Source organism: Dama dama, chromosome 22 (genome assembly GCF_033118175.1).
Source record: "Dama dama isolate Ldn47 chromosome 22, ASM3311817v1, whole genome shotgun sequence".
NCBI lineage: Eukaryota > Metazoa > Chordata > Mammalia > Artiodactyla > Cervidae > Dama > Dama dama.
In genome coordinates this window covers 39,055,896-39,079,967 of record NC_083702.1, presented here as the reverse complement: position 1 = coordinate 39,079,967, position 24,072 = coordinate 39,055,896, and the positions used below count along the sequence as shown (strand labels likewise).

At 40.0% G+C, this 24,072-nt stretch overlaps 1 protein-coding gene across 4 annotated transcripts in view; it reads left to right on the top strand.

Moving 5' to 3' along the window:
- TMTC1 (transmembrane O-mannosyltransferase targeting cadherins 1) overlaps positions 1–24,072 on the top strand; it is a 287,777-nt gene that overhangs the window by 160,149 nt on the left and 103,556 nt on the right. For 3 of the 4 annotated variants that reach the window (XM_061125206.1, XM_061125205.1, XM_061125204.1), the window contains one exon: positions 23,492–23,613. The exons of the other annotated variant lie outside the window; for it this stretch is intronic. In XM_061125206.1, coding sequence (XP_060981189.1) covers positions 23,492–23,613 — 122 coding nt within the window. The remainder of the gene's footprint in view (positions 1–23,491; positions 23,614–24,072) is intronic. 4 annotated transcript variants of the gene reach the window in all.

Sequence of the window (24,072 nt, the reverse complement as noted above, 5' to 3'; positions counted from 1 at the left end):
CCCTAATGTAGAGAACAATCTAGAAATTCATTATTGGATTGAATTATTTTTAACAACGACTTTTAAAATGAACTAATTTGCTCTCACTCATTGTGATGAGGATACTCACTCTGTTGGAAGGTGTGTACAGTAGAGCTTAAGAGCATTTAAGACATGAAGGCTGGTTATTCCATTCTCACCTGTGATTAGTGTATGTCTGTATACCAGGAGAACAATAGGCCGAAAATGTACTTAGTTTTTTCTTACAGATTGTGCATCAGATTATTGACTTGCAATAAATAGTGACATAGATCAGGAAAGTTTGGATTAATTTGGATTGTTTAAAGGAGTTAATACCATCGGTCCTGCTCTTTAGGCGTGTCCTTTCCCATGTCCTTTAATGTGACAGAGGAAACACCACTAAATTATATTTAAGAGTAATTTATGCTATTGATTCTCCATTACATTTTCAGAAAGAATCTTGAGATGTTAAGTTTTTGTATATTTTATAATAATGAGGATGCTTGTAAAAGTTAAAACCTAAGGGAAAAAAGAGGGAAGTTAATGATAGCCAGCTTTCCTAATAATGACCTCAACAAAAAGGTGTGCTTTGAGAACACACATTAAGCAGGGAAGTCTCCTCCCTCAGATATGAGTTTTTAAGGATTGGTTTTGTTTGGTTGTTTGGTTTTCATTTTCAGTAGGGATCACAGCTTTGTCCCAGGTTTTCCATTCATAGTTTTCCACATCACTCTCTTGAGACAAGCACAAATCACTGGCTCTATCTCTGGGCCCTGAAAACCAGTCAGATTCTCAGGTTTGCCTGGGAATGAATGTGCAGCCTGCCCCGTGAAGGTGACCACCAGTGATGACTTGATGGAAATGGAAAGGCGGGGCTGGGAGGGGGGGTTCTCTGGGAGGCAGCTGTGGGATTTCTGGGATCTCCCTTCATGCCTGTTTCCAACCTTGCTCTTGAATAGCCTCCACGGTAGCAAAGTAATGCTCAAAATTCTCCAAGCCAGGCTTCAGTAATATGTGAACCGTGAACTTCCAGATGTTCAAGCTGGGTTTAGAAAAAGCAGAGGAACCAGAGATCCAATTGCTAACATCCATTGGGTCATCGAAAAAAGCAAGAGAGTTCCAGAAAAAAAATCTACTTCTGCTTTATTGACTATGCCAAAGCCTTTGGCTCTGTGGATCACAGCAAACTGGAAAATTCTTAAAGAGATGGGAATACCAGACCACCTGACCTGCCTCCTAAGAAATCTGTATGCAGGTCAAGAAGCAACAGTTAGAACCGAACATGGAACAACAGACTGATTCCAAATCGGGAAAGGAGCACATCAAGACTGTATATTGTCACTCTGCTTATTTAACTTATATGCAGAGTACATCATGAGAAATGCTTGGCTGGAAGAAGCACAAGATGGAATCAAGAGAAATATCAATAACTTCATATGCAGATGACATCACTCTTATAGCAGAAAGGGAAGAAGAACTAAAGAGCCTCTTGATGAAAGTGAAAGAGGAGAGTGAAAAAGTTGGCTTAAAACTCAACATTCAGAAAACTAAGATCATAGCATCAGGTCCCATCACTTCATGGCAAATAGATGGGGAAACAATGGAAACAGTGATAGACTTTATTTTGGGGCTCCAAAAATCACTGCAGATGGTGACTGCAGCCATGAAATTAAGAGATTCTTGCTCCTTGGAAGAAAAGTTGTGACCAACCTAGACAGCATATTAAAAAGCAGAGATATTACTTTGCCAACAAAGGTCTATCTAGTCAAAGCTATGGTTTTTCCAGGAGTCATGTATGGATGTGAGAGTTGGACTATAAAGAAAACTGAGCACTGAAGAATTGATGCTTTTGAACTGTGGTGTTGGAGAAGACTCTTTGAGAGTCCCTTGGACAGGACAGGTAGGAGATCCAACCTGTCCATCTTAAAGGAAATCAGTCCTGAATATTCATTGGAAGGACTGATGTTGAAGCTGAAACTCCAATACTTTGGCCACCTGATGCGAAGAGCTGACTCATTTGAAAAGATCCTGATGTTGGGAAAGATTGAAGGCGGAAGGAGAAGAAGATGACAGAGGATGAGATGGTCATTGGCATCACTGACTCAATGGACATGAGTTTGAGTAAGCTCTGGGAGCTGGTGATGGACAGGGAGGCCTGGCATGCTGCAGTCCATGAGGTTGTAAAGAGTTGAACATGACTGAGTGACTGATCTGAACTGAACTGAACTGATGCTTGTGTTACCACAGGCCCCATCAATATGCTCAGTGAAAGAGCAAGCCAATGGACAAACAGATCTCTCTTTTATTAAACCCCCCACACATGTCAATAAGGAGGGAAGATTGGAAAGTGATTATTTTCTCATTGACATTCTTGCCTTATTCCCCAAAGTACTTGGGACGGGGGTAACTTAGGAGAACAAATATAATACAGTATGACAGAGCAAGAGGAAATGGCAAACTTTTCTCTCTTTTTGGCAAAGAACTAGGTATAAATATTTGAGGCTTTGTCATATAGTCTGTCACAACTACTCTACTCCACCATTGTTGCATAAATTAGCTGACCCCTGGTGTACTACTGTAGATTCACATGGTTGAACTAAAACGTGCTTTCAGATTTCTGGAAGTTACTTTTCATTTAGCTTAGCCAAACAGTACGTTAAGGTATTATTGTATCATATAGATCACTGTGGAATAGCTCTTTTAAATTCCAGAATAGCCATTATGAAGCCTGGTAAAATAAATATCATGTTTTAATATACCAAACGGTAAAATAAAATTGAACTTGAGGAATGAAGATTGCAGTTAATGGTAAATGGCTCTGTGCCAATATTGATGGGTATTTTCCTTTTCTTCTGGCCTACATTTCTCTTTTCAGTTCCCATTCTCTGAAAACTTCACATTCTCCGTCCTTTTTCTGTGCTCAGTTTATGAGAGTCCTCCTCATACTATTACAGGTCCAATCTTTCCAGCCCGGTTTGTCCTGCTCGGGCCCCTGCAGACACTGAGAGAAGAGGCCCTGTGGCATCGTGCCATGGTCCATCTGTGTGTGACCACCAAGACTTCGGGAGAGCCATTGTCTGAGAGGTCTCCCTGTCTCAAATTTGGCCAGCGTAGTTGGTCCAGCCTCTTCTTACTGCCCTCAGCTGACTTCTCCACTTGCCTCTTTTTGCCTGTAGTGATAACATCCTGCTACTTGGGTCACAGTTTTCCAAGTCTGCTGTTGTTCGGTCGCCCAGTCCCGTCTGACTCTTTGTGACCCCATGGACTGCAGCATGCCAGGCCTCCCTGTCCCTCACCTCACCTAGCGAAAGGTGTTCAAGTCAGTACTTGTAGTCAATTTTGACCGTGATCTAAAGCTCAGATTTCGGCTTCTATCACTTTTCTGATGAAAGTTGGAATTAGTTTACCGCTTCCTCAGATGTGATGTTGGAAAGTAGAGAAGTTGAATCTGCACCTTGTTTTAAAATGTAACACATTCAAAGATCCATTGCTGCTGCCTCTTCCCACATGCTTTTACATCACTGCTTTGCCATATATGATACAAGTTGTGACTTGTGTTCAGTCATTATAATTTCATCTGGTAGTCTAAGTTAAATTCGTAATGACCATCTTCAAGTGGGAGCTAGTCCCCTCCAGGTTGGAGGCAGCTCAGATGTGGAGGAGTACTGCCCCAAGTTCCAGACCCAGAGTCCCAGGGCCGGGATGAGAGAAGGCTGCAGACTAGAGTGATTAGTGCTGACCTGAGTCAGGCTGGGCTGTGGCCCAGCCCACTGTGAGCCCACCTTGTTTAGCCCTGTTCTTACACCGTAGTGACAAGCCATTGTGAGGCTGAACCAGGGCAAGCCATGCTGGACGCTCAGCACAGTGGCCGGCACGTGGGGGACACTGAGTACCTGGCAGTTGTTTTTTTTTTCTTTGTCATCATCATCACCATTACCGTCATCTAGAAATCGTCACAGTTCAGTCAGGAGCACAATCAGGGCTCTTATTTCCATTTTGCAGGAATAACCAGACTTGAACAAAATGTAACCCAGTTGACTGCTTTTTTAAAATTATATATATTTCAACTTACAATTACACTTTATATCATCAAAAATATTTATAATACTACCACAGATTGATCTTGCTCTCCCACTTCCTTCCCCCTTTTCTCCCATCCTAGGTAACAGGTTAAATTCTTGGCCTGAGATCTAATAGTAGTAACATACTTGACGATTTTTAATGATTAAGCATATTTTAAAATTTAGAAGTAGGTATGTTCAAATCTAATAGAAAGAATCCTAACATAAAACTACTTAGTTAAAAAAATGAATATTAATCAAGAGAAAGAAAATAGTGACAAATATCACCAAGTTATTTACAAATGAGCATTGGAGTCATCACCTAAACCTCCAAATTATAGAAATATTATAGATTTTAAAGATATTTGAAAGCTTACCAGAATAGGCAAGATAATAAGAAAAGAATCATTTTCTTTTATTGTTGTTTTTAAAACCTGTTACTGTCATTGCTAGATGTCTCCATTCCACTCAGTCCTGAGTATTGAAACAAAATAGCCATTGGAAATGCAAGATTTTATTCAGTGGCTACCTGAAAATCAGAGATCCCTGTGCAAAGTCTTCCCAAGGCATGCTTTGTTGTCCATTGTTAGTACCTCACCTAGGAAGTCATTTCTCTTTGTGGTGTATCTGAACCGTGTGCAGAGTTTTCTCATGTAGGACACAGTTTGGTTGTGATGCTCTGCTTGGCTTTTGATCCGGCCAGACGGGAGTTTTTTCATATCATTAAATAATTTGTTTTATTCTTTGCCTTCAAAGGGCAGTTACATTTTCACAAGTCACACTCTTTAATAAGAAAGTCCTCTGATGTTTATACCTTAGTTTGAAACCTCACTCAAATTATTAATGAAAGAACTAGATAGTTGTGTAATGGGAAAAAGGAGTTTCAGACATCACTAACAGTTTTATTTTTCTTGATTGTATGCTTTATGATTCTCAGCACGATTTTATAGTCTATATTATTATTTGCTTTTACTCAGAATAATTGTCACCTTTTAAGTGATAATCTTAATTTTTAACACATCCTGTTATTTCTTTTAACTTAATGATTCATACTGCCGTAAAAGCAATTTATTACCACCTAGCCTTGCAATACTTCTGATTGTTTTAAACACTTAAAAAGGTCAAAAGATGTTTTTGTAACTCCTGGAGTCATTCTGTCCTTATTATTTCCATTGAGAACATGACATTTCTATTTAAAGGAGCCTACCCTTTCCATACTGTTTGAAGAAAACCATGAAATATGTAATTAGGATGACCTGAGATAAAGGCAGCTAAAGTAAGTTCCTCTAAACAGAAAACCCATTGGGAATAGCTTTTTGTATTAGAAGATAGAAAGGAGGCTGAAGTGACTGATAGCAAGATTCTATAGGTGGTTTGCTCCAAGTTCTATGCACAAGGAACTTATAAAGGGATCACAAATGTGATAAATGCAACCTGGGGAGAATCACTCACCCCATTAAAAAAATAAATAAATAAAACTAAAATGCCTTACTTTTGCATATGCTTCGCCTAAAGAGGCAGCACAGAGTATTAGGAGGAAAACAAGTTTGTCATATGAGCTTCTGCATTTCTAAATTTACATTATTACACATTAAAGTGTTGACAATAGAGTCTTCAAATATTTTTTCTCATCTAAAATGTAATAAGTGAAATAATATATATGATACCTGGGGTTGTTTAGCAAGGAAATTGCTGTATAAATGCATTTCCACATGGTATTTCAAACCAACATTCTGAAATTTAACTCCTGAACTTACTTGTTCATTGTTTCCCTGACAATTTTCCATCTCTGTACATTCTACTAGTTGCCAAAGCCAAAATTCTTGAGGTTTTCTTGTTGCCTCTCTGTCTTGCTCTCTAATATCACATTCAACCCATCGATAAATCTGGTCAACTCTTGTTTCAAAATATATCCAGAATCTGACCATTTCTCACTGCCATCACTCTGGGTCCAAGCCATTCTCTCACCTAGATTGTTGGCATAACCTAACTAGTTGGCCTGCATCCACCCTAGTGCCAGTGATCCATTCTACTCTCAATACAGTGACCACCATGATTCATTAAAATGCAAATTAGATCCTGCCCTTTTTGTACTTAACATCTTTCAGTGGCTCCTTATTTTTCTCAGCATAAAAGTCATAGTGGTCAGTATAGTGGCCTAAAGATTCTACATGCTCTTGTCCCACCCCATTGTTTTTCTTGTGTCTTGAACTCATGTCTTGCTATGAAGCGAATACTGTGGCTGACTTCATCTTTTGAAGTCTTTGCTTAACTACCACCCTCTCAACAGGGCTTACTCTGTCCACCATGTTTAGAATTGCATCCCCCTTCTTGTCCACTCACTCTCCGTTTCAGATATCCCTCACCAGATTCTTAATTTTTTTCCTCTCTGGAAAGGCAAGAGTTTTGTGTGGTTGGTTGGTTTTGCTAACTGATGTATGCCAGAGAGCCTAGAATAGTGCCTGGAAAATACAGAGAAGATGGAAGTGCTTGACTGCTAAATTGTTTAAGTGATTGCCTATAAGCACATTGCCCAAAGGGATTATAAAAGGAGGCAGTAATATGTTTGTTGAATGAATGAATAATCAGTAATAGTGTTATACCAAGAGACTCGTTGTTGAGGATGGAAAAGTTACCAAGAACACCTTGAGGAAGAAAATTAATTAGAGGAGGTATCCTGTAGTAACCTTGATGCTCAGGCACTTTGTCTGTCTCATGGCAGAGGCCAGGGGTCTGAGCAGCATGACTAGCTGCAATTAGCAGCTACCTATATATAGCTGTGTGTTGGAAATGGAAGCTGGTCTTAAAAGCTAACAAGGTATTCAGAGACAAGCAGAATAAATTTGTAGGTGCAGGGTGGTGTGTTTAGGAAAGAAAAGCCTAGAAGAAATGATAAGTTGAAGTAGTCACTATTTAATTTATTGATCATTCATTGATTTCAAACAATATGCTGAGTATGGACAATAAAAATAGGAGAAAATCAGACGGTAAAGAATCTGCCTGTAGTGCAGGAGACCTGGGTTCGATCCCTGGGTCGGGAAGATCCCCTGGAGAAAGAAATGGCAACCCTCTCCAGTATTCTTGCCTGGAGAATCCCATGGACAGAGGAACCTGGTGTGGGCTACAGTCCATGGAGTGGCAAAGAGTCAGACATGACTGAGCTACTAACACTTTTTTCAGAATAAATTTGTAGCTGAAGGATGGTGTGTCTAGAGAGGAAAAACCCAGAAGGAACGATAAGTTGAAGTATTCAGTTTTTAATTTATTGATCATTCATTGGTTCCAAACAATATGCTGAGTATGGAAAATAAAAATAGAGGAAAACTCTATTTTTACCTTGAAGAGCTGTTTTCTCCATTTTCAGTCCATTACCCCACCTCTGAGAGAATTATCCTTCTAAACACAGACATGCTTCTCCACTGCCAAGAAACCTTCCTAGTCTCAGGATTTATCCTGGCAGAAACCAAGGCTCTGCTGATGGATGGCTCAATAAAGTTCTTTAGATGTGTAGTGATTGTTTTTTTAACATGGAAAGTGACAATCAAGTATTCTACATCTACGAAGGATAAATAACAGAAAATGTGTTTCACCTGTAGTGTGAAGGCTCTAAGAAGAGATGTAGGGAAAATTTCTGTTTGGCAGAAATTTGATGAGATGATTTGGGGGACAGATTACAAGGTGGTACAGAATCTGCCTGCAATGCAGGAGACGGAAGCTCGATCCCTGGGCCAGGAAGATTCCCTGGAGAAGGAAATGGTAACCCACTCCAGTATTCTTGCCTGGGAAATCCCATGGCCAGAGGAGCCTGGCAAGCTATAGTACATGGGGTTGCAGAGCACACACATACATACACACGCACACACAGAAACTCCTAATATGGAAGCCTTTCTTTTTAACTTCATTCTGCTTGAGCAATTTTTTACTAGCATTTCTCAAAATACGTTCTATCATCATACAGATCATTAAGTAAGGTTACTCTAAGTAAAGATTCTGCATTTCAGATACATTTGGTTTAGAGAAGTTAAACATATTTTTCTCTACTGAGGGACTTTATAAACCCCTTTACCATGTTATAAGCAGCATTTTGAGTTTCTAAATGTAGTTTATATAGTAAGTGGCACTTCTTAAATTTATTTGAATTTGGAGTCTTTTTTAGGGCTTTCTTCAAGGATCAGTGCTCTGGTGGCATGTTTTGGGAAATGTTGACTTGGAGATATCAGGATGGGTGGCTAAGTGAATTTTGAGAGTCCTTTCTTGGGCAATGTTAGCACACTTTCTTGCTGCCATATTTGTACTGTCAAAAGCAATAGCCACCATCACAGCATCAATAAAACAATTTTCATATTACAATCCCTTTAGCAATACCATCTGTGAAAGGATTCCTTTGAAATCCTTCCTTTTAGAGGTATGGTTTCTGAACGTCAACAGCAAGGGAGAGGTAAGGTCTTGAAACAGATACCTGGAGCCTTGGTTTTCATCAGATTGAGGTTGTAGTTAGATTTGAGGCAGTGACTATCATTTCTAAGGGTCATGATGAGATGAGGACACTGCATGGCCATCCATCAGATGCCACAGTTTGGGGAAGTGAGTATACACGTCAAGTAGACAGTTTCCCAAGGGAGACCAGAGTGACGTGCATGTATGTCTGCACATGTGCTCCTTGTAACTGGAGCAGTTTAAAAAATGTATCTTTATTTGCTTCACAGTTGTTTTGTTTTTGTTGTTTTAGTTATTTAATTGAAGGATAATTGCTTAGCAATATTGCGTTAGTTTCTGCCATACATCAACATGAATCAACCATAGATATACATACACCCCCTCCCTCTTGACCCTCTCTTCCGTCTCCCACCCATCCTAACAGAGCACCATATTTGAGCCCCCTGAGTCATGCAGCAAATTCCCACTGGCTATCCAATTTTATACATGATAGTGTATGTCTCCATGCTACTCTCTCCATTCATCCCACCCTCTTCTTCCCTTCCTGTGTGTACAAGTCTGTTTTCTATGTCTGTGTCTTCATTGCTGCCCCACAAATAGGTTTATCAGTACCATCTTCCTAGGTTCCATGTATATATGTGTTAGGTGTTAATATGCAATATTTATTTTTCTTTTCTCTTACGTCACTCTGTGCCATTGTTTTAAAAAGTAGGTGCTTGACAGAAGACAGTGTGCCTTACCTGAGTGGAAAGTGAGCGGTTCTTCCTCAAAACAAAGCTCCTTTCATGGTAGGTTCTTGTAGAAAGACTGGAGGACAGAGAAAAGACTTCCTGGAGCTTCATGATAAGCCAGTGTGTGACTGTTTGATATAAAAGGTTGCACTTTTGGCAGAATTTCATGTAAAACTTGTGTTCATTTTTGTGTCCTGTATGGCTCCGATTCCCAGAGGCCAGGGTATTTTACAGAAGGGCCTGGCAACTTTTGATGGCCAAATTGGCCTAGTCAGTTTGTGCCCTGGCATTTGGTATTAAAAAGTGGTTAACTGGGAATAACATTATTAACATCAGCCTCCCTGGCATTGCCTTGAATGTTCTCTCCTTCCAGGGCACCACAGTTCCTTTTGATGTGGGTGACTCGGGCCAACAAGCTCTTCGTTTTCTGCCTGTTGCAGAGGTGCTCGCTCTGTCAGTGTCTTCACTTGGGGTTAAAACACTTTTACCCTTTGTTTTTCCATCTGAAAGCTTTCTTCTTTTACCTTGTAAGAATTTCTCAAGGAAAAACTGACTCTCAGTCCGTGATTGGGGGTGGAATTCTTACTTTTATGTCAAGATTCATATAAGTCCTGTGCTGCTTCTCTCTTATCTGCACTTTAGAGATTCATGCTGTTGTGGTTTAATAGAAAGGCGGCCTTATTGAAGCAATGATAATAGGTGTTGGAATGTCTGAACTTCAAAAATTACAAGCCCTTGATACTATATTAAAACCTCGGGCCTCTGTTTCCATCCTTTGTTGCATTCACTAATCCATTAAATTTGCCCTTTTAGGCTGTGGTAAATAGGCTGTTCAGATGCACAGTTCAAGGTAAGGGAAGAACATTATTTAATCATGTCAGTTACTTGTTAAAAAAAAAAGAGAGCTTTAACAACTTCTGATAAAGCAAAGTGATCCATCAGGTTTTTATCGCCGTATGTTTCAGAAGCAGGAAAGTGGGTCTTATCAAAGAAATCCAACATATTTTGATTATAGAAGATGCTTTGATTTTGGAGGAGTACACCGATGGATAGTAGGATCATATCTGTTATTAACAGCAGTTACTTCAGAAGCTCAACTGGACAAGTTAAAACTCACTTTGTTTTTAGCTATTGAGAGAAGCCACTAACTTTCTTATTACTTTCACATTTGTAACCTTGAAGTAAGCCAAGCTGTAATTTGTTTGATAAAATATGATGAATTATAATTGTCTTTAAGGAATGCTGCTCTAAAACTTTTGCATCTTTACTGTGTAGAACTGTGTGGGGTTTTTGTGGTTCCTTCTCCTTGTTCATTTTAGATTACAGAAGGGAGGGACTGTCCTCTATGTGACAATCCAAAGTGGGAATATGAATCATACCTCTGAGTGAGTGTGAGTCACAGTGTGAAAAAAGTAAAATTCGTGTCTCTTTTTTTTTTTTCGTGTCTGTTTCTTAACAGAAAATAAGTCTATAGCATCCTGCTTTGAAAAGTTTTGGCAGAGGGACATCTTAGAAATGTTTAAACAGTAGTCATAGGTAGAAGAGCACTTCTGCCAGGCGTGTATATTGCCATAGGAACAAAGTTATTTATAAAAATGCATCTAATTTATCCTCTGCCTCTGTTTCCTTGTCATCAAAACTGAATTCATGCATGACCTCACTTGCAAGATTAAATCCACCCTGGTTCTTAACTGAATTCTTACAGAGGGAAAAAAATGGTTAATTGTTTCTGCCTCCCTCCTACCTAAGGTCACTTACTGTTCTCCACAGAGAATTCAGTAGCATTACCTGAGACATTTTTGTTTCACTAGCCAGAGCTGGATGCAGGGAGCATGATGGAAGACGGAGACCCCTAAGTGGTGACCTTTTCTCCTTTCTACCCTGGACAAGCTCCAGGCACAAGAGTGAGCTTCTGCTGACAGTTTTCTCTTCTTGGACCCACAGGGCCCCTGTGTAGTTCACCCCTCACCCTCCTCTGGACAGGGCCTCCCCTGAAGCCAGCGGTGTCTGCTGGGCGTTTTTGGTGCCTCCTCCCAGCTCCTCCTTTCTTCTGAGTCCACCCAGGTAGCTTTAGTCTCAACACATATGAACATATAGCTCTTAGAGCAACACTACTCTTTTGATTTTCCAAATTTACCCTCCTGAGCAAATATCTGATATAAATATGAATATCACAGGTGTTACAAGAGTAAGTGGTTATCAGACAAAGAGAAATACCACATGAATCTAAAACTTCAACAAACTAGTGTTTACCAATGAGGAGAGGGAGAAGGGAGGGGCAACACTGGGATAGGGAGTTAAAAGGTACAAACTATTATGTATAAAATAAGCTACAAAGCTATATTGTACAACACAGGGAATATAGTCAATATTTTATAACTATAAATGGAGTGTAAACTGTAAAAATTATGACTCACTATATTATACACCTATAACTTTTGTAATGGGCTTCCCAGGTGGCTCAGCAGTACAAGCTTGATCCCCGGGTTGGGAGGATCCCATAGGGAAGGGAATGGCAACCCACTCCAATACTCTTGACTGGAGAATTCCAAGGAGCCTCTTGGGCTACAGTCCATGTGGTCACAAAGACAGACACAACTTAGTGACTGAGCACAAGCACTGGCATGAACTTATATAATATTAACCACCAATTATATTTCAGTTAAAAAATAAATTTAAAACAATTCAAAAAGTAAGTGGTTATGACAGTATTACTTTCTTGCAAGATTTATACATAAAATAGTTCATAGATCTGAACTCAAGCCAAACTACAGGGAGGGATCACAGCCCCACCAATCGGCAGAAAATTGGATTAAAGATTAACTGAGCATGGTCTTGCCCACCACAACAAGACCCAGTTTTCTCTGAAGCCAGTCCCTCCCTTCAGGAAACTTTCACAAGCCTCTTAGCCTCTCCGTCAGAGGGCAGACAGAACGAAAACTGCAATCACAGAAAACTAACCAAGCTGATCACATGGATCACAGCCTTGTCTGACTCAATGAAACTATGAGCCATGACTTGCAGGGTAACCCAAGACTGATGGCTCATGGTGGAGAAATCTGACAAGAACTCCACTGGAGTTCCACTGGAGAAGTGGAATGGCAAACCATGTCCGCAATCTTGCCTTGAGAACCCCATGAACATTATGAAAAGGCAAAAAGATATGACATGGAAAGATGAACTCCCCAGAACTGTGGACAGAAGTTCACGATTATTGTGCAAAGATGGGCACAATAAAGGACAGAAACAGTATGGACCTAACAGAAGATATTAAGAAAAGATGGCAAGAATACACAGAAGAACTATACCAAAAAGATATCCTTAATGACCCGAATAACCACAATGGTGTGATCACTCACTTAGAGGCAGATATTCTGGATTGCGAAGGCAAGTGGGTCTTAGGAGGCATCACTACAAATAAAGCAGATGGAATTGATGGAATTCCAGCTGAGCTATTTCAAATCCTAAAAGATGATGCTGTTAAAATGTTGCACTCATATGCTAGCAAATTTGGAAAGCCCATAGGCCACAGGACTGGAGTAGGTCCATTTTTATTTCAATCCCAAAGAAGGGCGATACCAAAGAATGTTCAAATTACCTCACAGTTGTACTCATTTCACATGCTAACAAAGTAATATTCAAAATCCTTCAAGCTAGGCTTCAACAATATGTGAACTGAGAACTTCCAGATGTTCATGCTGGACTTAGAAATGGCAGATAAACCAGAGATCAAATTTCCAACATCCACTGAATCATAGAAAAAGTAAGAAAATTTCAGAAAAACATCTACTTCTGCTTCATCAGCTATGCTAAAACCTTTGACCACGTGGATCACAACAAACTGTGGAAGTTAGAGAGATGGGGATACCAAATCACCTTACCTGCCTCCTGAGGAATCTATATGCAGATCAAGAAGCAACAGTTGGAACCGGACATGGAGCAACAGACTGGTTCCAAATAGGAAAAGGAGTATGTCAAGGCTGTATATTATCACCCTGCTTATTTAACTTATACGCAGAGTACATCATGTGAAATGCCAGGCTAGATGAAGCCCAAGCTGGAATCAAGATTGCCAGGAGAAATATCAATAACCTCAGATATGCAGATGACACCACCCTTATGGCAGAAAGTGAAGAAGAACTAAAGAGCCACTTGATGAAGGTAAAAGAGGAACGTGAAAAAGCTGGGTTAAAACTCAAGTATTTACATAAAACATTTACAGGGATCATGGCATCCAATTCCATCACTTCATGGCAAATAGATGGGGAAACAATGAAAATAGTGACTAATTTTATTTTCTTGGGCTCCAAAATCACTGTGGACGGTGACTGCAGCTATGAAATTAAAGGACGCTTGCTCTTTGGAAGAAAAGCTATGATAAACCTAGGCAGCGTATTAAAAAGCAGAGACATCACTTTGCCGAGAAAGGTCTGTAGTCAAAATCATAGTCAAAGTTATGGTGTTTCCAGTAGACATATACAGATGTGAGAGCCGGGCCATAAAAAAGGCTGATGCTGGGAAAGATTGAAGGCAGGAGGAGAAAGGGATGACAGAGAACAAAATGGTTGGATGGCATCACCTGTTCAATGGATATGAGTTTGAGCAAACTCTGGGAGATGGTGAAGGATAGGGAAGCCTGGCATTCTGCAGTCCATGGGGTCACAAATAGTTGGACATGACTGAGTGACGGAACAACATCAAGTTCATAGATAAACAGGTGAATATAATAAAAGGAGTTTAGAGCAACAAGCTACAGAGCATGTATAGATTTAACATTTAGAAGGTCTTTTTCCACTGAGCTTATTCACTGTGTCTCTCTGGTCACTAGAATATGAATGCACTCTTATTTTCCTTAATAAGAAGGGCAATCTCATCATAGTATTTGATTTCTTCTGTCAGAAATAATCCTTATTCTTTTCTCAAGCCTTCTTAAATATAATTTTGACTTACAATTCAGTAACTAAAGAGCAGTCAAATGAACGGCATCTTCCCCTATTGTGGCTGTGGACACAGATATGCCCAAGGCAGGTTGTAGGGGTGAGTAGGTGGGCCACCTGAAAGTAGTTTATTGAAACGGAATCCTTGACAAAGAGTACACGTTTCATGCCACACATCCTGCTTCATCCCTGCAAACTGGAAATTTGTGTCTGTGTTTATGTGGCAAAGGGGCTCAGTGGTGCCCTCTGTCACAGATCTCAGTGGTGAGATTTCTGGATCAGCCTAGCAATACCTTGCTAGGTAACCTCCAAATTGCTAGGTCTTGTCCTCTCTGTGTGTTTCTGCTACAAACCTAGGAAGAAGAAATGTGTTGAAATCTCTCCCCTGTATACTCCCTTGACCTTGTCTTTGGATCCCAGAGCCCTAGGGATTGTGGGGAAAGAACAGGCTTTGGGCTGAATCAAACCTCATTTTGAACCCCTTGATTTTCACTAATTGGATCAGTGTAGATGAGTCTTTAAGCCCTCTGAGCTTCAATTTCCTCATCTGTATAACTGGGGATAATTACCTATCTTGTAATAGTATCATGAAACATCAATGGGACAGGCTAAGTCAAATGTCTGGCATATGGTATTGCTTAAGAGTCTCATGATTTTCCTTTACCCTCTACCATTTGCAGCTTACCAGCTGGCTTTTATTTGCCCTTCTGCATGAGCCTTTCCCATAGCACATGTATAATAATCTATATGTTGAACACAGTCTGAGAAGAGATCTTGTCTTGCCCCTACCTTTCATCTCTCTAGTCTTCCTCACAATTTTTTTAACAAAATACACAGCTTTATAGTAAGTACTTTTCCATTTTTGTTCAAAACCACAGATAGAGATGAAGAAAGTTCATTCTTTTCTTCTCCCATGTCTCCATGAATTCCTATGATTTTTACATTTGAATCAGGAAAAAGATTTCTTGAACAATATTTTTCTAACTTACTTAATTCCCTTAACTCCTTACTAGTGCTTGTTTATGAAAATGAATGGTGTTTTCGTGCACTAGACTGGTGTTTTCCAATCACGCTTCTTCTAAAGTGCCTTTTAAAAGATGTTTGCTTTTATTTGCCTTTGAACATTTAAAACACACTTACACAGAATGTAAGGCACATTTCCAAATAAAGTTTGAATTAGTTTATTCTCACTTGAGTAAAACAATCTGAGTGCTTCAGTCTTCCACCTGATTTGACTCTGAAACAACGTAATTGTGTGCTCTTGTGAGATAAGAAGTTTCAATCCCAGGAACTTGTGTTTGCAGGAAGATTCAGACGATTGATTAAAAGCAAATCAAACAAAAACTCTGCAAAAAAAAAAAAAAAAAAAACAAAGTCCAGAACCCACGACCAGAAATCAGAAGTGTTGGTTTAGAAATGCTCTGATTTTAATCTCCCTTCGACTCTGTTCATCAGTGTGACTGGCAGAGCTCCTCGGTGAAAAAAGCTTGGCATGGGACAAGCAGTGTTTAAATTGGCTCAGAGAAGACAGTGTACAAATCTACTTTTGTCTCCAAGGAGATATAATTTCTTCATTCATTTCCCCTTTTAAAATTTTTTTTCCCTGAGCATTTATGAGTAAATTTTAGAGCACATGAAAATGAGGAAGTGATATCACCAGCTCGAGCCAAGTGTAGAATGTGGGTTGGCAGCTATGTTATTGAGATCCTGAATCAAAGCTATTTTTTCCCCCAGCCTGGCTTATTCTGTTGATTTCAGACCAGTGAAGGAAAAAATTGCAAGTGGTACCTTTCCACACTTCTTTATGAGATGTGAATTGTGTTCATGTCATGGGCAGACTGTCCTTCAGTCTCTTGAGCATGACACTGTGGTCTAACTTGGGGTCCCAGTTAACTGTAAAATCACCAAAGAGTTTGGCAGCTGTAACTGAAGCTCTGAGAATAAGCTTTCAATTTTTCTTATTCTCTTTGTCTTTAAGACTGTCCCAAAATTCCTCTCAATTCCTCCATTACTGATATGTTGATCAGATTCTAGATCTTGTTTGAATCATTAAGAAGTGGACTGTTGCATTTGATATAACAATAGGAGTAAAAATTCAAAACTTTCTCTTCTCCCACTATTGAGAGATTGGTCTAAATATCATTTGCCAGATAAAGCTCTCTCAGATTGGTGTTTGTCTTCACTGTTTTTATACAACATTAGAATTTTTCTGTAATCTCAATGGCCTCAAAAAATGGTGGTTCAGTCAAGGGCTAAAACATACTGGAAATACAATAGTGCAAGCATGGGACCAAGTTAGGAGTGATCTGGAGCTGGCTCCAGTTGTCTCATGAAAGCCGGAGTTCTGACTGCTTTTCAGAATTCACACCTCTACTACCATCTCTGTGCTCTTTCTCTGTGACCTATTAGTCAGAGCCCTGGCAGGAGACACAGTGCCCAGCCAATGGAGTGATTAAAGGGTTTATGAAGAGACCTTTGCAGACCTCTGCAGTGCCTTGGGCAAAGTGGAGCTAACATGCCAAGGGACACATACCAGACGGCCTAATATGTCAAAGGAAGGAACTGTCACCGAGTAAGAGCTATGACCTTGGAGAGGATCCCTAGACAGGAGCTATGCCTGGAGTTAGGCAAACTGAGCCACTATCAGACAGTTGTGGAGGAGTTGTTGTTCAGTTGCTAAGTCGTGTCTGACTCTTTGCAACCCCATGGACAGCAGCATGCCAGGCTTCCCCATCCTTCACTGTCTCCCAAAGTTTGCTCAAACTCGTGTCCATTGAGTCGGTGATGCCATCCAACCATCTCACCTTCTGTCGCCCACTTTTCCTTGCCTTCAGTCTTCCCCAGCATCAGGGTCTTTTCCAATGAGTCAGTTCTTCACATCAGGTGACCAAAGTATTGGAGTTTCAGCTTCAGCATCAGGTCTTCCGATGAATATTCAGTGTTGATTTCCTTTAGGATTGACTGGTTTGATTTCCTTGCTGTCCAAGAGACTCTCAAGAGACAAAATGTGGTCCCTTGGAAAAGGGACTGTCAAGCCACTTCAGCATTCTTTTCTTGAGAACCCCATGAACAGTATAAAAAGGTGGAGGAAGGAGGGGCTGTCCAATTCAAAGGAAGATACAGACAAGAGTGAAGATCAAGCAGACAAGAGAGCAGCCCAGGGGGAGGAAGGAAGTTCAAGATACATTCGTACAGAGCTCAGACAGAATCCCATTGCCCCAGATAACCAAGCTGTTTCTGTCCTTCCACTTCTGACTTGCCCCTTCTCATGCTGGTCCCGAGTTAGTCTTCTGAGGCCAGCTCTCCATCCACTTCATGCAGTCTGTATTATCATCATTTGAAAGCATCGAAGGACATCTGTAGATTCAAAGCTCATGATGATTTAAATAAGCCTGGGCCTCTGATTTGCTCAAGTGGAGACTCACCGATGCATTTCCTCTGGACAGTAATATAAGGAGTTGGGTTTTCAAAAAGCTATTAAAATATACACTAGCAACACAGGGAGAGTCCAGGTTTCCTCTTGCAGGAAGGAGACCTGGAGTCCTGTGCAGCTGTGAGAAAAATTTCTCACAGAAATAATGCAATGCATTTTTGCTGATTTGTAGTTGCAGTTATTTGTGAAGGACCCAAAGGTCTCAGCATTTGAGTTTACAACAAGGATAATAATACTCATCTCCACAGAACTGTTGTGAAGATTAAAGAGACTTTTTTAAACTGGCATAAATGTGTTGCCTGCTACTGGGTGGAAATTTGAGAGTCACTTAGCAAGAGAATGAGCGTAGCTCACTGCCCAGCCCCCAGCTCGGTACAAGAGATGAGGATTCAGAACAAGAGATGAGGCAGTAAAGTGCGGTCAGATAAAGCAATGGAGAGTTCAATTGATTAAATAACTTGTCTTCCTCAATTAAAAAGAATTTCCATAATAATATAATAGTGATAAATTATTGAGAATTTTAATACACTGAAATATTCACAAAATTAAAATTGAATTTGAGTAATGTGAAAGATGTCATTTTCCTGAGCATGCAAGTCCCATGACCTTTCAAGAGCAGGTAGTAGTTAGTAGCAATGAATGGAATGAGAGGGGTATAGAAGGGTATGCATGCATCCTGATTAAAAGTACCTGATTAAGAATGCAGTTGGCCAACTCTGGCAGATGATCATAAGACACTTTGGATATTCAAAGACTGAGGACTTCTCAACCCAAATTAGCATTGCAAATACTATGTTTCAGAGGGTGGCAAAAAGTGCAAGATTTCCATAGTGAGAAGTCTCTAAATTGAACCCCAGAGATATATATGCAGCTTCTGTCACTCATCTTTCTTATTGCAACAGTTTGGTGAATGCCAACTATGTTTGTGCAGAAATCTGGATAAATTTAAGCAGGATGGTGACTCCCATCGGGGAAGGCATAGTCTAATGGAGGAAGTAGACCCATGAACAGATGAGAAAAGAGGGCCTCATATATAGCCCTGCCAGTTGTCAGCTTGGAGATACCTTACTCCAGGGCTGAAGAGGGAGCTTTATGGTCATCAGCTTCCCTGAAAACTGATAAATTAGATGCAGACAGCTAGAGCCTAGAACTGCCAAATGCATCCTTAGGATTGAAATATAACTGTGCTGTTTGTAGAACTGTGAGAACATGCTGAATGCACTGTTTTATTTATCTGTAACCTGTTTAGAGGTGAAAGAAAATATGATAATAGGAATGATGGTGATAATTACTATAATGAGGCCTGTTCTCTGCTGCTCTGGGAAGGAGCAGACTATGGTAGAGGTTGTCTAGGTTGAATGAGAAAGGAGTTATCTTCTTTTCATGACCACTCGTGTGCACAATGCTGGCCACGTGCATGTGCATCTATCTGTGTGTGTGTGTGCGTGCACGTGTGCCTGCTGTGTACATTTCCTCATCTATGGTTTGTTCTTTGAAAAGGAAACTGAGAGTAGGAAGGGGATGGGATAAACCAGAAGCCACTAGGCTAGGCTCACATTTTGGAGCTGGGGCTTCTCTGAGGTAATCTATGTTTCTGGGGAGATCACTGCTTTTCCATTAGTGACTCCCGCAGATACATGGCTGTGCAATGGTGGCCGAGTGATTCTCTGGGCACCCTGACAGGTGTGTTAAGAGATTTTCATCTCTTTGCAACTCAGGTAAATGCTTTTCTGTCTCCGCTCGAGCTAGAAGAAAATCAAGCCTAACACCCACCACAGTGAATCTATCACACATTTTTTTTCCTACAGATACAGTAGGTATTGGTAAACTTTCTTTTGTTTAACTGATCAGAGAAGTAAATTAATTTGTTGGAAGTTGCACAGTTAATCAGACAAGTAATGTGTATTTTTAATGACTATATTACTAACTGTTTTAATTCTTCTGTCTTTTCACTCCTAGTGTATTTGGAATAAATTTCCAGTTGCCTCTTTCCTAGAAATGAATGCACTTTGTGTGCTTTGGAAAATGACACACATCTTATTTTTCCCCCACTCATATTTTGTTTGCATTTCATCTGAACCTATTAGGTTGAGATAAGCCATAAATTATTTAGCCATCTCTGTCACATTTGTGATCCACAAGATACAAAATTGGATTCCCTTCCAGTCTTTCTCATTCTAGGAAGTTCAGCCACATCCATGACATGTTTTTCCCTAATTTTAAAACATTCTGATTGGCCAATCAACTTGCAGTTTGTATCAATATTTAGTATATTCTTGCATATGTTCTATCTCTCTTGACTGAAGGGGGAGGAGAGAAGATTATCATCATCAGTTTGATTTGAGAATCAAGAACTTTTTTCATATGTATTATTTCTCTTGAGATAAACAGTGGAGCTTCATTGAGTTTGAGCACTGTGCCACTGTCTTAAGTTGAATGTTTTGAAAACAAAGAAAACACCACATAAGACAGCCCTTCTGGTAGCACATTCTGTGGAGTGGTGGCCTCTAAACTCACAACTCCAATGACATGGACTTTAACTGATCAAGAAATCTTTGTGCTGATCCAACCAACCCCACTGAGCCATGAACTGCACTTATGTCATTTTATAGTTGAGGCAAGGAAGGGCTAATTACTTGCCTGCTCAAGGTGGCTAATGATGGCAGGGCCCCAACTTAAATCTGGACATCAGCTCTGGGACACTGACTTGCTTTCTCTTCTATGTGTGTGGGATGCTTAACTTGTTTCTTGTTGCCTATAGGTAAAAATCAGCTCCACTCAGGGAATACCAAACCCTTATAATTCGTCGCCTGCTAACATGTACAGGGTTATTCCCTGCTTTGTACTTTCTCTATCTTCTGCCTGGAATGCACCTCGCTGTGACCACTTCCCTCCTCTCCTAACACCACCACATCTACCTTGTGAGCATTCACTACTCAGTCTTCAACCCCAGATTGTCCACTCCACCAGGAAGCCTTCTCCATCCTCTCCCTGTCTCACACCCAGTTTCCTCTCTCACCTGGAACATGTGTTCATTTATTGACTTATTCAACAAATGTTTCTAAACACTCACTAAGTGCCAGGCACTGAGCTGAGCAGAAACCACACACCTCTGAATACAGCTGACCAGCTCCTGTCCTCATAGAGCTTAGAGTCTGGTGGAGACATTAGAAAAATATGGTGAGCACACAGAAAAATATGTAATTACAACTGGGATGAGGGCCAGGAAGGAAAGAAAGTTGGTGCCTGGATCCTGCAGTCCCCAGCTCAGCATCACCACCACCTGCAGCAGTGGCACTCAGACTACCCACTGCAGAGGCTCCAGGGTTGAGAGGGGGGATGGCCAAGGGGGCCTCTGCATGCCCAGGATGCCCACCTCCTCTCCACCTAGTGCCTCCCAGAGCCTCAGGCTTCTGCTGAGTAAAGGACATAAGCATGTGCCACCACAGTGAGGAAGGCCTTTGGTCAGGCAGCAAGGGGTGACACTGGGGGTGTGAAGGCGATGCCTCTTTCAGGGCTATGAGGGATGCTCACCAATAACCGCGATCAGGTGGAGAGGCATCTCATAGAGTAAAACACAATCCACGGACATGGCTATATCGTGACCTGGTGAGAATTCCATCAGTCCCTCCCCTTGTCTTCATTCTTAGGATTAATGGAGATTTTACATTCTCTTTACAAATCTCTTTAGGAAGACACACTAATACTTTTGTAAAAGTATTTCAGTTTTTGAATAGTCCAAAAAAAAAAAAAAAAAGAGAGAGAGAACATCAGTAATAGGCTCAGAATTCATAAGAAACACTGGGCAAGAGACTCATTCTCTGGGATTTATTTTCAACTTTGTCAAGAAATACTTGGCTTTGTCAACTTAAAAAAATAGTCACAACCTAAAAATTGAGAGTTATGTTTTAATTGGTGGGAATTTTTAGGACTTTAAGCCCAGGAGACAGTGTCTCATGTAACCCTGAGAGAACTGCTCTGTTGAAGCAGAGGGAGTGGGAGGGGGGCGGTGGGCGGAAAGGGAAGTGAGGGGAAGTTGGTTATATAGAAGTTTGCAATAAAGGACAAAAGTATTGAATATCAAAAGTATTTTATGAATTAAAGAAAACCAGATAGCCCAAGTTAAGGAATGAACGCTTTTCTATCCGAGGGGAGAGGTAAGAGTCTGGGCTCATTGAAATCATTCCTTTCATATGCATCTCAGCTGTCTGGGTCCAGTACTCTGTGTTTTTCACATCCTGAGTTCCTCAGTGCTCACTGCAGGGAGTGGATCGCAGAGGTATTTTCTTCCTTCCTGAGTGACCTTAGGGCTCAGGGGTTCACATTCGGAGGGCCAGAATCACTGATGACAGTGATATCCTTGTTTACTGGTATGAAGGAAATATTCCTTTTCTCACTTTCATACTATAGGGCTCTTAGGGTGTTTGTTCCTTATATAAACTTTAAGTTCTTGCACTGAAATATACTTTGTAAACTGAAAGAATAATCTAAATTACAAAGAGAGTTTTCAGCTTTTAAATGTAATAAACTTGCCACGTCTTACCTGTGTTTTTCCTTTAATTTAAATGCACCATAGAATATATAACATTGCATTCATTTGAGTTGAAAGCTTGTTATGCAACTTTTTTTTTTTTTTCTTTTTCTTTCATCTTCTAATTCTAAAGAGTATGGTTACTTTAGGTAAGTAAAAAAAAAATGAGGTAATTACTTACAGGACCATTAATTGTTCAAGGGAAATAGTCCAAATCACATTTGCTTACATGGAATTACTCTCAGAAATTTTATTATTCAATGTATTGTAGTCAGCAAAACAAAGATTTTAATAATGTCCAGGTATCAAGTGTCTCAGGATGCTTAAAATCTTTAACTTTGTCTACTTAAAATTTTAGTAGTTTGTGTTAGGGAGTCTTATTTATGTTTTTGAAATATTTTGTTTAGTGTTTTGCAAATATTTAAAGTATTAGGCTATTTAAAATATTTATAAGAAAAAGTTTAAAACATTAATATGGAAAGTTCTATTTGGTTTTCCTCTTCAATTATTTTTTAAAGAAAACATAATACCATCCAGTACATCTAGATTTGTATTAAATGGATTTTCTTTCAAATGTGTCTATTTGGAAATACCCACTACCTTTTACAGTGCCCGTTACAATACATTATTAGTAATAAATAAAAATTTTTTGTTGTGACAAAAATCTTTACAAATTTTTCATATACAATATAAGAGAAAGGTATTCTGTCAGTTTAATGAATTATTGTAATGAAATTTTTATTCCAAAAAAATGTCATGGAATCAAGTAATTTCATGGAATCAGGCAAGTAAATGCTTACTGGCTTACTTTGAAAGATGCTAAAAACACCTCAGCTCAAGGGATCTCCCTCTCTGGTGCCCCTTATTTCACCATTTGCATTTCATTTCCTTCATGCTAAGATTTGCCTCCGCTGGGGGGCTTTGTGTGGGTTTTTTCCTTTGTTTATTCATTTGTTTTTAATGTGTTCTATTTTGAGAGGACAATAATTCTCCATGATGCCTTAGTGAGCTTTATCCTACCCAGCTGCCTCGCTCCCTGGAATGAGTTGCCTGAGGGCACAAGACTCTGAAAGAAACCAGACCAAGCAGTGTTGCTGCAGGGCCTGCCCAGAACAAGGAGTAATGGTCACTGATTATGTTATGCAAATTGCAGATGTTCTGGGTGGCAAATATGTGTCAGGCAAACATGCGAATGTTTCCATGAGCCAGAGGTTTTAGCCTGAGGGCTTTCTCTGATGAATCAGTACCGCTGATCAAAAGGTCTAGTTTACTCATTCCTTGAATAAAAACTTGATGGTTAAATGCTGACTGAAGTGGAATTAAACCCAGATTAATTTGTCCTCCACTGTTGTGTGTTTCAGAGACTGGAGCACAGGGAAGTTTTGGTGGGCTTGTTGTTCCTGGTTTTCCCGTTCATCCCAGCCAGCAACCTCTTCTTCAGGGTGGGTTTCGTGGTGGCCGAGAGAGTCCTATACATGCCTAGGTAATTACTGTTTCTGGTTTCCTCTTTACGAGACCAACACTGATGGCTCCAGAGAGACTCTTCTTTGCGTGCATCACGGTTAGATCCTTGTGGAGCTCAGGTGTTTATTACCTCAGCTTTAAAAACAGCCACAGAGGAAGCTGGATAAGAATATTAACCGGAGTATATTCAGGATTTTAGCAGCAATCATTTTACCGTAACTTCTTTGTTCAAGTATCTGTGCTTATTAAACATAATGAGTTACTTTCTAGATATATTTGTTAATATGCATAAAATTATTAACCGTGTTAAGTAGCATGATTTTAATTGACTTCTATCTTCTTTCTCTGCCTCTCTTTCTTTGTCCTTGAATTTAAAAAGAGGATCAATCTCAAAGAAACTTGTCCTTGAGAAAAACATTGGTTAAAAGTTATAAAGGGCATTCAGACATGTATGATTACATAATGCCACTTAGCTTTG